Source organism: Macrosteles quadrilineatus, unplaced genomic scaffold (assembly GCF_028750875.1).
Source record: "Macrosteles quadrilineatus isolate MER2022 unplaced genomic scaffold, UCM_ALF_1.0 Scaffold_6__1_contigs__length_79288215, whole genome shotgun sequence".
In the NCBI taxonomy this organism is placed as follows: domain Eukaryota; kingdom Metazoa; phylum Arthropoda; class Insecta; order Hemiptera; family Cicadellidae; genus Macrosteles; species Macrosteles quadrilineatus.
This window is the reverse complement of record NW_026542599.1, coordinates 73,837,302-73,850,692: the sequence shown is the minus strand read 5'-3', so window position 1 is coordinate 73,850,692 and position 13,391 is coordinate 73,837,302. Positions and strand designations below refer to the sequence as shown.

The 13,391-nt window shown below is 35.4% G+C and overlaps 1 protein-coding gene across 1 annotated transcript; it reads right to left on the bottom strand.

Annotated features, from left to right (window-relative positions):
- Positions 1–4,029: 4,029 nt before the first annotated feature.
- On the bottom strand, positions 4,030–9,870 carry LOC128996952 (peptidyl-prolyl cis-trans isomerase F, mitochondrial-like). The gene is made up of 8 exons (XM_054422501.1): positions 9,667–9,870; positions 9,352–9,513; positions 8,650–8,772; positions 8,118–8,290; positions 7,593–7,745; positions 6,633–6,754; positions 5,453–5,589; positions 4,030–4,187 (listed from the first exon to the last, which is right to left on the bottom strand). Exons 1-8 carry the CDS (start codon positions 9,727–9,729, stop codon positions 4,062–4,064), a joined length of 1,059 nt encoding a protein of 352 aa, XP_054278476.1. The 5' UTR covers positions 9,730–9,870; the 3' UTR covers positions 4,030–4,061.
- Between the last annotated feature and the right edge of the window lie 3,521 nt (positions 9,871–13,391).

The following is a 13,391-nucleotide window of genomic DNA, read 5'->3' as shown; positions in this document are numbered from 1 at the left end:
CCCAAACTAATTGGAATGGCTCTCTTCCATGAGCATAAATTTATTTTAGTAATGCGCGTCGACATTTATATTTAATAACATTCGTCTTTCAAATAGCCAAAAATATGGGAGGTGGCAGTTCATCATGTGAACCGACTGCGATAAAATTCTTGGAGCGGAATTAGAAGAGTATGCGGTTCGCTGCTCAAAGGGAAGAGTATTTCACACTTTGGTTACTCGTACTAAGAAGATTTCTGTGGGCCTGAACTGTTGTAGGTATACTTTGGTGTGTGTCTATTTAATATTCAAATATCAATGTGATTTAGGGTAGTAACGATTAAATACAGAGAATAATGTTAATTGCGTTGGATTATAAGGTGGAGAGACGGATGAGTAATGAACGAAATGTTCAGCTGTCACTGACTAAGATAAGCTGATTCTTAAGTCATAATCATTTATTTGCCCAAAGATCAAGGAAAGCTGGATCCTGAAATTTTTCAATTGAACCAACGATCCTGTGATTATTGTGAAGACAATATCCACACAGTTACCCAGCTATTTGATTGAAGATTGTAAATTCTAAATACCATTCATAAAACATAACATTCAGCCAAATAAGGAAATGTGCATACATATTTGGATCGTAAATTATTTTTCAAAATTTCACCCAAACCAAAAGAGTACCCTTAACTACAAAAATAAGAACCTAACTGTTATTTTTTCATCAAATAATTTTACATTTGTTATTCAAGAGATTACTGCAGCCACTTTCCATGACGAATAGTTAAAAATAATCTACGAGGGGTGTTCAATAAAGACTGACAGTACTCTTTTAATACCTTTAATAAAAAAGCTTATAGGTACTTTCACACTTGTATCTCCTTCTAAGTAGTCACCATTTAAAGCCACACACTTGTCCCAGCGCCTCTGCCACTCCTTGAAGACGTGTTCAAAGCCCTCCTTTGTCAGGACCTTCAAAATCACCTCTAAAGCCTTAATAGCGGCAATAGTAGTTGGAAAACGGCGGCCTTTGAGCTCCTTTTTGGCCTGAGGATAGAGAAAAAAGTCATTTGGAGCCAAGTCAGGGCTGTATGGTGGATGTGGCACAGTTTCGACTTCTTTTTTGGCTAGAAACTGAAGCACAGTATTGGCAACATGGGGGCCAAGACGTGGTATCCAACGGGCACAGACAAGTGTCATATTCAAATGATCATGCATAAGTGTATGGACACTGCCAATTGGTTATCGAGCAGTATAGGAAGCTGTCTAATAGTCAAATGTGGATCAGTGTGAATCATAACACCAGCAGTGTTGATAGTTTCTTCGGTAAGGGCAGAAACAGGGGCGCCAGGCCCACCTTCCAACTCACATGATTCCCGTCCATTTTTAAAGTCTCTATGCTACCCAAAACAGGTTCTTTCACTCATTGCATCATTACCAAAAGCTTTTTTCCAAGTCGCTGTAAGTATCCGTAGCACTTTTCCCTAATTTTACACAAAACTTTATCGCATATCTTTGCTCACGAAAATCAGCCATAGTAAACCTTAGAGGCAAAAATGTGCAACTGTTTATGAATCGGATGCTATGACAACAATGCAACAATGCTATGATGTTAACAGCTGATTTCGTGGTTGGTAATACTTCAATCTTTCATACCAACTTATAAAAACGTAATTATTTGACTTTGTTTGTTTACAAGTAAGCTACTGTCAGTCTTTATTGAACACCCCTCGTATCTATATATTAATTTGAAACTGTTTTTCTTTGTGACAGCTATTTTGAGAGAACGGCTGGGCGTAGAAATTCGGTAGAGGTGTCTAAAGAAAGGTCCTGGTCTGTAGATGAGCCATCAAAAGAGAAACATGGAGAATTCCCTCGGGGCTCTGCCCCAGTGGCCTTTAAATTCCCATCCCATGTTATTCTTATGGAGGAAAACAAGGTTTTTGTCACAGCTAATTTGAGAGAACGGCTGGGCGTAGAAACTTGGTAGGGGTGTCTAAAGAAAGGTATTGGTCTGTAGGTGAGCCCTCAAAAGAGAAACGATGTAAATTTCCTTGGGGCTCTGCCCCAGAGGCCTTTAAAGTTCACTCTGCAATTTTGTTTACATTTCGACCATATGGATAATTTTACACTACTTTTAATGAACCAGCTGTTAATATTAATATTGTATTCAAAGGTCTACTGAAACTGTCAAAATTAAATGTTTACAATATTATTTATTATTTTAAATGGATTCTCCACTGCATGGCAAGTTTTTTATAGTTTCAACAAAATGATGAATTTATGATACGTTTGAAATGTTTTGTTCAAAAATCGATGCTTTATTGCTCTTAGAAAATTTTAAATTATGAAATAAGTGTGACTTATCAATTTCAAAGGAACATATAACTATTCCTTATCGGGTTAGCTTATACATATTGTAAGGTTGGCACTTGCCTTTTTTTCCTACTTTCAATCACCATTTATTTTTAAATTCAAGAAAGAACACCTGAGATTCATTTATTGGTATAACAGTTTTTGATAATCGGGTTGATAATTGTTCATAGGTGAGTACGTTGAGGATGAGAGCTGTGTTCAAGTTTTGGAATAGACTAACTACGGAGTCTATGGTTTTGGTAAAGTAGGTGAACTAATGTCAATTCAAATATTAAAAAAAAAATGTGTACACAGTTTTTACTTTGATGTACACATGTAGCTAGGTTGAACAACGCATCTAAACCTCACTACATACAAAACATTCGGAAACACAACAGTGTCATCACATCTCATCGCATTTGCATAATTTGTTACCAATGCTGGACTAGGTTATGGATTTGGTTCCGCAAATGTTCAAGATTTGTGATAAAATTTCCTACAATTATGATCATTCCAATCCACGAAATACATGCACAGCTTTATGTGATCTATATGGCCAAGGCAAAACTACCCCATAAGTTAATGAATTATCAAGTAAGAACAGGATGATTAAATACATGGGTCGATGTGGCAAGAAAAGGATTTAAAATTGCTGAGATCAAAGTAAGAATGTTACTGCTTTCTTTAGAATCAGATATTTTTATCAAAAAAAAGATAATGATTTACTTATAAATCCGAATACAATCTGATTGATTTTCCTAAAGCAGATGGAATTAGTGGTTAGTAATAAATATTGACTCTTTCCGTAACATGATAGACTAATTATATGAAGTGGCTTTGGTATGAAACAAACTCATGAACAAACAATTATAAGACTCCTAAAAAACCTTTTGGGCAACCTAAAGCCGATAAAAAGAAAGGTAGGAAATATTGTGTTAAACGAATTCATCAATCACGTTTTTTAGGGAACACAATCGTCATACTAATTATTGCTTATCCTCCCTTCATATAACTAAGAATTTAATGACTTCACTCTATCCAACGCAGTTAGCTGAATTTACATAAAACCTCAAGATTAACCGTCGATTTCGACGGGGTTCCACTAGTACTAATGAATTTTGTTTTGTACTAGTCGTGATGGAAGATAGTGGCAATAATCTAAGCTTACCATCTCCAAAACTTTGGACAAATAACTTTGTTAATAAGGATTGAACATTGAATGTGTCAACTCAAAAGAAAATAGAATGTGTGGATAATTTTAAAATATGTTAAACAATAAATAAATAACAGTTGTGCAAACAAAAACTCCCCTTTAGCTTATACACCTGTAAAACACACGATTTGCAGTTGAGACTATTTAATGCTTTTTAAGTTCTAACAAAAGATAAAAGTTATAAAAGTGACATGTCCAGGGTTTCCGGGTTTCCAATGATTCATCTCAAATTGGAGAGCAGTGTTCTAGTAGAAGTTATTGTACATTGGTAGAGATTTGTTTTCCTTTAGTATCAACATTATTTTTTTCCTTAGCTTGTACGTTAGATTAATAATGAATTAAGCATACTTTTTTTATTGTAAATTTGAAAGGGATTAGTACATGAGAATAATGTTTATGAGCAATTAATATAAGTTATAGTGAATCCATTTTTAGAGCAAAACCTAATAAATCAAAATAATGAATATTATTTTTATCCTCAGAGTATATTTATATATAACATCAAATGTATATTTTACAGCCCTTGGCATCCACTTATTGGGGTAGAGATGGTTTCTTTCTTGTTTTCTTTGTAAACTCCACTTTTAACGACCTTCACTGTGCCCAAAGGTTTGCCACCTTTTGTTCCACAGCTCTCAATCTAAAAAAAAAAAAAATAATAACACAATCAGTCAACTGAAAACTGTTATAGATTGAGAAGTTAGAAATTTAACTAAACTTCAATCACTATCTAGTTCCAAATTCTTGGTTCACCAGTAGTGTAAACAATTAATATTTTTGAACTCCCCAAATTTTTGTTCTTGAATGAAAATTTCCCCCCTCATTAATATATATATATATATTTTTTTTTTTACTTAAGAGGGCGCGGGAGTCAGCCACAGGCCATACGCCGCTGACACCACTTATAACATGGGGGAATTGCTTCAAACTGTGTTTAAAAAAGTACCTGTCACAAATCTAAATAACTTTCACTATAGAAACCGAGCACTTAGTGTCCTATCGGTAAAATTGTAAAGTTTAGGTGGATTCTTTTTTGTCCTAGGACGCTAGGCACGAGCCTGGGATTGTTTTTCACATTACTTCAGGCTAGACCTAGGGGTTACGGCATCATCACTTAGATAAAATCCATTGGTGACTTGGCGGGGATCGAACCCGGGACCTTAGGGACTGAAGTCCCGCGCTCTAACCACTACCATTGACTTAATATCTACACCGACTACGCCAGCTCGCTCCCCCCCAGCTCGCTCCCCGATATCCGATTCTTTATTATTATTGCTCTTATATTAATGCTAGTGGGTAGACAATATTTTTGGTTTTTCTATTCGGCTCAATCACGTCCTGATTGAAGTTCATTCGCTACGCTCACTCACCTTTGGTTGGAGCTCGTTCGCTGCGCTCACTTGCCTTCAGGTTAGCTCGTTCACTACGCTAACTCGCCTCCAGGTTGAAGTTCGTTCGCTATGCTCACTCACCTTTTGGTTGCAAATTAGCTGTTGTCATAAATGTAAAAGAAATAATATTGCTGCACCCTGTTGGTAATCCTTGTAACTTTAATGCTATTAAACATCATAGAACAGAACCAACTTGTTTAATTGAAACAGCTGTTAAGATTCATTAATTCCATTTCTCATAAGGTTAACATGGGAAACTCCAGAGCCACTGGGGTGGAGCCGATTGGACGGATCACGAAATTGATGGTGTATAAACCTATTCCATGAAATTCTACACGTATGTACCAAGTTTCGTGGCAATCGGTTCAGCGGTGTCTGAGTTTATCACTGCCAAACATATATATATATATATACAAACATCCTCTTTTATACTTATAGATGACGAACAAGCAATATTGATGTCAAGGGTGAATCATTTAAACAAATTCAACTAGATTTTATATCATAGACTCACCATTCTAAGAACTTTGAAACCTTTCTTGACTCTTCCAATAACCACAAACTTTCCATTTAAGGTTACAAGCTGCTTGAATGTTATAAGAAACTGTGAATTGTTGTTGTCTGGAGTGGAGGAGTACATGGCGACAACCCCTGAAAAAAATTGTTGTCATACTGCAACATGGGCAGGTCTTAAGTAGCTATTTTTCTCCCTTGGACCTAGGGAGTGAAAATCATCTGGAGTCGATATTAGCAGTATATTTTGCTCACTTGTTAACTTTGATTGTAAGCATCGCTTGTATAAAAAGTAACAGTTGTAACAAAAGTAACGGTTGTATCAAAAGTAACAGTTGTATCAAAAGTAACAGTTGTATTAAAAGTAACACTTCTATTATTGATTATTCCATTTTAAATGTTATAGTTCATTATTGCATTATTTTAGACATAGGCTGGATTCAATTTTTTTTACATTGAATCTATAAAAAGATGGTTGACACAAGGAAATAGTTGGACTGAATGCCCAAGAAATTGATATTCAGTACTCGATTTGTTATAAATGAGGTGCCAGAACTGTAACCTATTTAATGTGATTAGTACCTATGCCAATCTTTTTATCTTTCTGATCAAAGAGAGATGTTATGGAACGTTCAGCCACATCCACTGCAAATGGGTCACTTAATTGATATTTTATCACAAACACAATCAAATTGATTCCATATACTAAACAGCTGCCTGTTCACAATTACAATAGCAAAATTGAGAACAGGGTGGAAGCTATTTTGGAAGCTTCTCTTTCAATGAAAACTATTTTTTTTAAACTTAGTTTGCTTAAATAATGGTGCAATATGATAAAAAATAGTGCATCACATGGGCAAAAGTGTCTTTTCAACCCTTGCTCATTTAAAGCTTTATTTCACGTTGAAAAGAGTCACTTTATGCCCCTAGTGACGAAATATACCGCCTTTGTCAACTGGTTTTAAAAGCTTTGGTCATGAACTTATTATTTTGTTCAAATATAAAATTAGAATCCAGACATGAAAATATAGCCATGTAAAGATTGTTGATAGGATCATGGCTTCCATGATCATTGACTTATGTGGGTGGAAATTTGCCTTATTTGTGTCATCTAATTCTACTGTTACTTACTTACTTACTTAATTGAAAGCTAGTTTAATTAAAAGTTAAATCGGCAATACCTGGTCCATTATGTTGCAGTGTAAAGTTCTCATCTGGAAAGGAAGCACCATATATAGACATTCCGCCAGTTCCAGAATGGTTGACAACGTCTCCACCGATACAGAACAAATTCGGAACTATCCTGGAAATTATGGAGGATGTGTTTTATGGTGTTGAATAGAGCAATAGACATTGAGTGATTCAGAGAATAAAATTCAGTTTGCAGCACATTTTTTTAAAATACATGCTTTGTTTGCATAGATTTACTTAACAATCTCTGAAAAAAAACTTGAACTTTTCTTAGCTCTCACTCTCAGCTAAAACAAAAAAGGGGTATGAAAAGGTACAAGGTTAGTCGGTCATTTGACTATAGATAACCAAAGCAGACTTTCAATTACCATTAAAGCAGGACTGTAATGCATACTTGATATGGTTACTCATCTAGAACAATTTGATATTTATTTTTACTAAGGAGTAGACTTTACAGTCTAAAAAATTTTGTTGGCTTAAGTGAGTTAACGTTGTGTAATTAATTTACAATCCTGAGATTTTTTCTGATTGAAAGTAGATATGTTTCCAAAATCAAAACCAAGTAGGGAGTTGACATCTCTAGATGGCTCTTTATTCTGTGACTATCGGATATCGAGCATAGCCAAAGTACCCAAAGACATGAGAAGGTAGAGAGCTGAAGAAGAAGAAATGCAGGATATAATTGAAGTGGAGGCAATTAGTTGGCTAGGCCGAATACCTTTATTGGGTATAGATGTCAAACAAGTGATTAAATGAATTTATTACTTTAAACAAAAAATAGGTTATTCCCTATATGGGAAATTGGCTAAACCACTGATACAACTATGGCTCGGCCATTAAACAAAGATCGATCAAACATATTTTAAGTAATAAGCGGTATCATAAGCTTTAGTTTTCAACAAAAAGTTTTTAGTTTCATCATATTTTGTGTTTCTCCTAGCAGTGTTTACCTGTGGAAGGGAGATCCTTTGTAGCCGAGTTTGCCAAATCCTTGACACAACGCTACGAAGTTGGCCGCAGTGGCTGGGACAATGTCACTGTAAACCTCAATCTCCAACCGACTTACTTGTGGCAGATCCCCGATCTTCAGGTCTAAATAACACCTGAAAAGTATTTTTCCTACAGTTACCTGACAAAGTGGGCTTCCTTGCACTGATTATAGCACGCAAAGTAGCTAATTGTTGCATTTACTTACTTTTGCCGCACTCATTTTATAGATCATATGGACGAGCCAATGTTGTCTCAAGTAAACAGTAGTACAGTGATAAGGTGGTGCAGGATGCAAAGGCATGTCACAAATCTTCAATGTCTGGCTTTACGAGGCCAAGACGATAAAAGCTACTCATATTCAGTAGATTTGGTTTAGAGGTTTTGCAGATGCTACTAAAAGGATTGCAATAGTGAAGTTGGATTGTACTGTAGGTGCATACTAAACAATATTTTTGAATGATTTAGTTACTATAAACATCCATTACACTTGATGAGAAGCTGGATCGGAAGAAACATTCGGTGGGCAGAGCGACCAACTTTCTAGACGAGAGGGTTTAATGTCGTAAAACTCTGGATATTTCGCCGAGAACTTCATTGCCTTTAACATCTTCTTCCAGTCTTTTGATAAGTACTCTTGGTTATATTCAGATTTTACAAACTGTAAAAAATAAAATCTTCTCATAGAACATTAAAAATTGGTTCTAGCACTCAAACAGAAAGAAAGCTATATGGGGATCCTTTTATGGTTAGTTTTAGTTTAAGACTATCACTTAATTGGAGGCCTGAATACTTTTTCAATGAATTAATGGAAAATGTTTAATCAGAAACAAAATGCTCGGCTCATTCATATTTTACTCCTTTTCCATAAAAATAAGCATCCTGGTGTGTTTTGGATACCTCTTTATTTTGTTAATCTAAAATGTTGATTTTTTCATAGGAGGATTGGAATTTTTAGAGTGTGAAAATTACAAGACATTAATGGATACTGGATATTCATCATTGAAAGGACACACATACCTTCGAATCTAACTTCTGCAAAAACTTGGCATTTCTTCTTTGTTGTTTTTCCACAGCTTCAGCTTCATGGCTATAAATAGTTCTTTGCCTGCTGTACCTCTCAAGTTTGCAATCCACCCTTCCCTACACAAATAAATTAATAATCTAAACAATAAATTTTATCTTAAAAACCTCTAATCTTTAAAGATTTATTGGGATAACTAGGAGTTCACATCTTCCTTTACTCCTTGGTTAAGGTCATACCACACCCCGTCTGCGCTGTAAACGTTATGTTACGCTTCAAATTTTTTGAGCTGATCGCTTTTATCTCTGTTTTAAATGGAACATTAAAGACTACAGTTACTCAATTGTAAATACCAATAAGAAAAAGGTAGGATCATAAGTTTTCCCATTTTAATATAGGAAAATGAAAGCTCCCTTTAACCATAACCTTCTTCATTCTTTATACCTTTATATTTAAGATTTATTAACAAATTAATATTTTATGCCAAAATAATTGTACAGTATTTTGATACTGTACACTAAAATAGAAGTCCATGATAAAAATACTTATATAGGCCTATGTTATTTGCAATAGAAAATATTCTCTATCTATTACCAAAGACTAATGGTACATGGTCATTAGTCAATGCTATTACTTTTTTGGTGAAACCCATATTACTTAAAATGTCAAAAAATACAGCAGTAAACACAATTGCATACCTTGATTCTGTATATAGTATTGATCCGTTTAATCAGTCCTCGGTTTTCCACATCTAGGTTCCGCAACCTGGCAATATCTGCATAGTACTTCGCTTCTTTAACGTAGACTGCAACAGGCAGGCGAGGTGCCGAGTTGTCTATTTTTGCAGCAACAGTTTTTACCTTAAGATATAAACATAGTCAATTAGAAAAGCATTGCTCTAGTATAATGGGGTAATTTCAAAGAAAACCCATATTACTTATTCATTAATGAATAGTGCGTGGTTCTTTATTTTAATTTTGATTCATACAAATAGTAAGAAAAATACAACTTACATTCTTGAGATGTTTTTCATAAACTTTCGCTAAAGTTCCTTCCCTAACACGAGGACCAGCCATAATTTGCAAAAATGACACAAATTAAATATAATAAAAGTTATAAAGATTATAAATTATAAGGTTGTTCCTATAATTTTGGCAGAGGATTTTAAATTTACTACTGACTTCTTGAAGTTTGATATTTAAAATTTTATACCAACTGGAATGATATGTGTCAACGTTTTGACATGATGCTTTTATATCAGCTGAGTTATCATTTCAGTCAAGGAGGAGAATAGGGATATATTCTACTGTTGTAGTATTAATAATCAAAGGTTGTACTTTAGGTACTTATTAACTACCATATGAAGGAAGGTGTTGTAAGCCAAGTGAATAAAGATCGGAGATGAGTAAGGCACGATGTAGTCTTGTTACTGACTATGGTCGACATGTTCCTTAGACAGGACTTTTACCTTTTACCTCTTCTTTCTTCGCCACAATCCTCAGATCGGGGAGTCGTCAAAATTTCTCCTTCTTCATCTTCTTGGCAGCCTTTCAGCTAGCCCAGTGTAAGTGTGTTCTTGTATGTATTCCTTTGTTGAGTAATATGGTTTGTTTATAAGGTAGTTTTTTAGTGTCTTTACAAATGTGGTATGATTTGAAATATTTTTAATTTTTTCTGGCAGAAGATTTATGTATTTAGATCCTGTGTATATTGGGGTGTTGCTGAATTTTTTTAGTCTGTGTTGTGGCAGGTTTATATTGTTTTTGTGTCTGGTGTTGGTGTTGTGATTGTGATAATATGACCGGAGTGTTGGATTGGATTTTTTTGCTAGGATTATGGTTTCTAGGATGTATTGTGAGAAAACGGTGGGGATTTTGAGCTGGATGAATAGGGGTCTACAATGTTCCAGATAGTGTGTCCTGCATATCGTCCGTAGTACTTTCTTTTGTAGGATAAGTAGCTTGTCCATATTGTTTGCAGATGATGATCCCCATGTTGCAATTCCGTAACTCAGGTGAGAAGCAAAAAGCGAGAAGTAGGCTATTCTGGTGGTTTCTTCGTCGGTTATGGTGCGAATTCGTTTGATGCCATAGTGTGCAGAGGCCAGTTTTGTACACAAATGTTCGATGTGCTGCTGCCAGGATAAATTTTTATCAACAATTATTCCCAGGAATTTAGTGGTTTCTTGCGTTGTGATACTGATGTTGGTCCAGTCGCTTTGATCTTCTAGGTTGTTGCTTGGTTTGAAATTGATGTGTGTAGTTTTACTGGTATTAAGTTTTATATTTAGGTTATTGCATATTGTTGTTGCTTGTTCTACTGCTGTGGTTATGAGTTGTTGGTTATTTTTATTTCTATCTGGTATGGTGGTATCGTCTGCAAATAAAATACATTTGAATTCTTTTGATAATTTTTCTGGTACATCATTTATATATATCAGGAAGAAAAGTGGGCCAAGTAGGGAGCCTTGAGGGATGCCTTTTGTATTCTGTTTAAGTGGTGATTTGGATGCTATTATTATGTTGTTCACTTGCTGATCGGTTTCAACATATTGGTACCTATGGTCAAGATAGTTTTTTATTAGTGCCAATGCTTCTCCTTCAATATGTAATTTTTTTAGCTTTTGTAGAAGTATATCCCAGTCCTATGAGTCAAACGCTTGTTGAAGGTCTAAGAAAAGTCCCGATGCATTTTTTTTGTCTTCCCAAATACTTGTTAAGTCTTCGCTGAGTTCTACAATTGCGGTATTTGTTCCTCGTTTCTTCCGGAAGCCATGTTGACAGTTTGTGAGTAGGTTGTTTGTTTCTAGGTGATTAATGATTTGGTCGTATATTTCTCTTTCTAATAGTTTGGATATTGTTGGTAGGTTAGATATGGGCCTATAATTTCCAGGATTTTCTTTGTCTCCTTTTTTAAATTTTGGGTGAATCTTTGAGATTTTTAAGTTTTTAGGTATTTGATTTTTGTTGAGTGAGGTGTTGATTATGGAGTAAAGGTTCCGTTACTTCTTCTCTGCAGTACCTAAGCAGCTTTCCCGTGATTTCATCGTAGCCCGCAGCATTGTTGGACTTGATATGGGTAAAAAGTTTTTTTAGTTTATCTTCTGATATGCATTTGAATTTTGAAAGAGATGGTGTATTGGTTGTGTTTTCGATTTGTTCAATGTTTAATTAATGGACTGTTTAATTAATAGCCCATACAGCCAATGGCAACTAAGGGAATCAGGGGTTTATAGGGGCATCCGAATCACATTTTGCCTTGTACTTTACAATTGGTCTAATAATCAGGAAAGTACTGCAGATGATAGACCGGATGGTTGTAATACTCACTAGTGCTGACGTTACAGCCACACCAGGGACGGATCATGCCTATAAAATATCCACAATTTGCGACATCCAAGTAGTTGGATTATAGGATGACCCACATAGCCAGCATTAAGTAGGAAAATACACGTTTATTAAGAAAATACGGTCACCGTTCTCCTAATTTGGCAATATATTTCGTATGGCTTGTAATGAAAGGAGAGCAGACCTGGTGCTTGCCAAAAGTGAACTGAATGGCATGATTTGTGAGTGATGTCTTCAAATTCATTTGGAAACCAGCATTTAGTATGTTTAACCATAGTTGTATAGTTTTTTTTGTGAACTGTGATGTCTTAGAACCACGTTTTAGTTTAAGCAGACTAATTTGTATATTGTGCTTCGTGCTTCTCAGTAGAAAGAGGGTGGTCGAATTCAAATATGGACATAAATGGTTTAACTCGTCAAATGGACATAAAGATAAGGGTATATGCATACATAGGGTTAATAAAAAGTCTGGAGACCCCAGACCCCTGTCAATTTTTTAACACCCCATACTAGAAAAACTAAACTTTGCTCACCTTTTTGGCATGTTAAAGTACTTTTTGGGCATAACCGCCACTTCGTGTACATCCCCAAAATGGGGGATCCGGGGGGAAGATGGCAAGTAATAGAACCTTGTGGGGTGGGAGTGGGACTCTTCTGTTTTTATAGCGGTAAGGGAAGTAACGAACGACCACAAAATGAGACCGTTTCAAGACCACACGGCATAAGTTCAAAAGACATTTAAAGACATTAATTTAATGATCTTTAGGCAAAATTACATGCAATCGATCTTGTCATGGACGCTTGAAATGCACAAGACAGTCAAGAAAAAGAAAGACAGAGAGAATTGTCAAAAGAAAGAAGAAAACACGTAGGCCTAGACATTGTATTTGACCTATAATAGTTGTGAAGTTGATCACATTCAAAGAAGTACCGGTACTGTAACTTAAAAGATCGAAAAATACCAGACCCTAGAAATCTATGGATTTATTTATTGTTTACTCACTATTGCTAACCGTCCGTCCGCTTCACTGGACTAACATTTAATATAAATATAATAAAAATATAGTTTTACAGTTGTCATTAAATATAGTACTGGGTATCAGGTTTCATACAGATATCCAAAGCAGAACAAGAAATTGGAAAACCGCGAAAACGCTATTTTTTAGTTTATTCTGAACAGAATTGAATCCACTGAGAGTGAACTGAACGAATCTGGTTGATGCAACGTACCGTAAACTACATACCAGCATAGCAGCTAAGCGGTTTTGGGACTAGAATGGGTCGGTTTAAGTTCATTCCACTTCAATTGTCTAACACATTGGAGGTGGTAAAACTATGGAATTTACCCGCCAAATCCTCTTGTCTGCAGTCTCCACTCCATCTACCTTCTT

Coding starts and splice junctions, on each gene's coding strand:
- LOC128996952 (XM_054422501.1), bottom strand. CDS start 9,729: ATGGCTGGTCCTCGTGTTAGGGAAGGAACTTTAGCGAAAGTTTATGAA. Junction 8,773..9,351: donor ATACTATATACAGAATCAAG/GTATGCAATTGT, acceptor TTATTTGTGTAG/GGAAGGGTGGATTGCAAACT. Junction 7,746..8,117: donor GATCCAGCTTCTCATCAAGT/GTAATGGATGTT, acceptor AATACTTTTCAG/GTGTTATTTAGACCTGAAGA.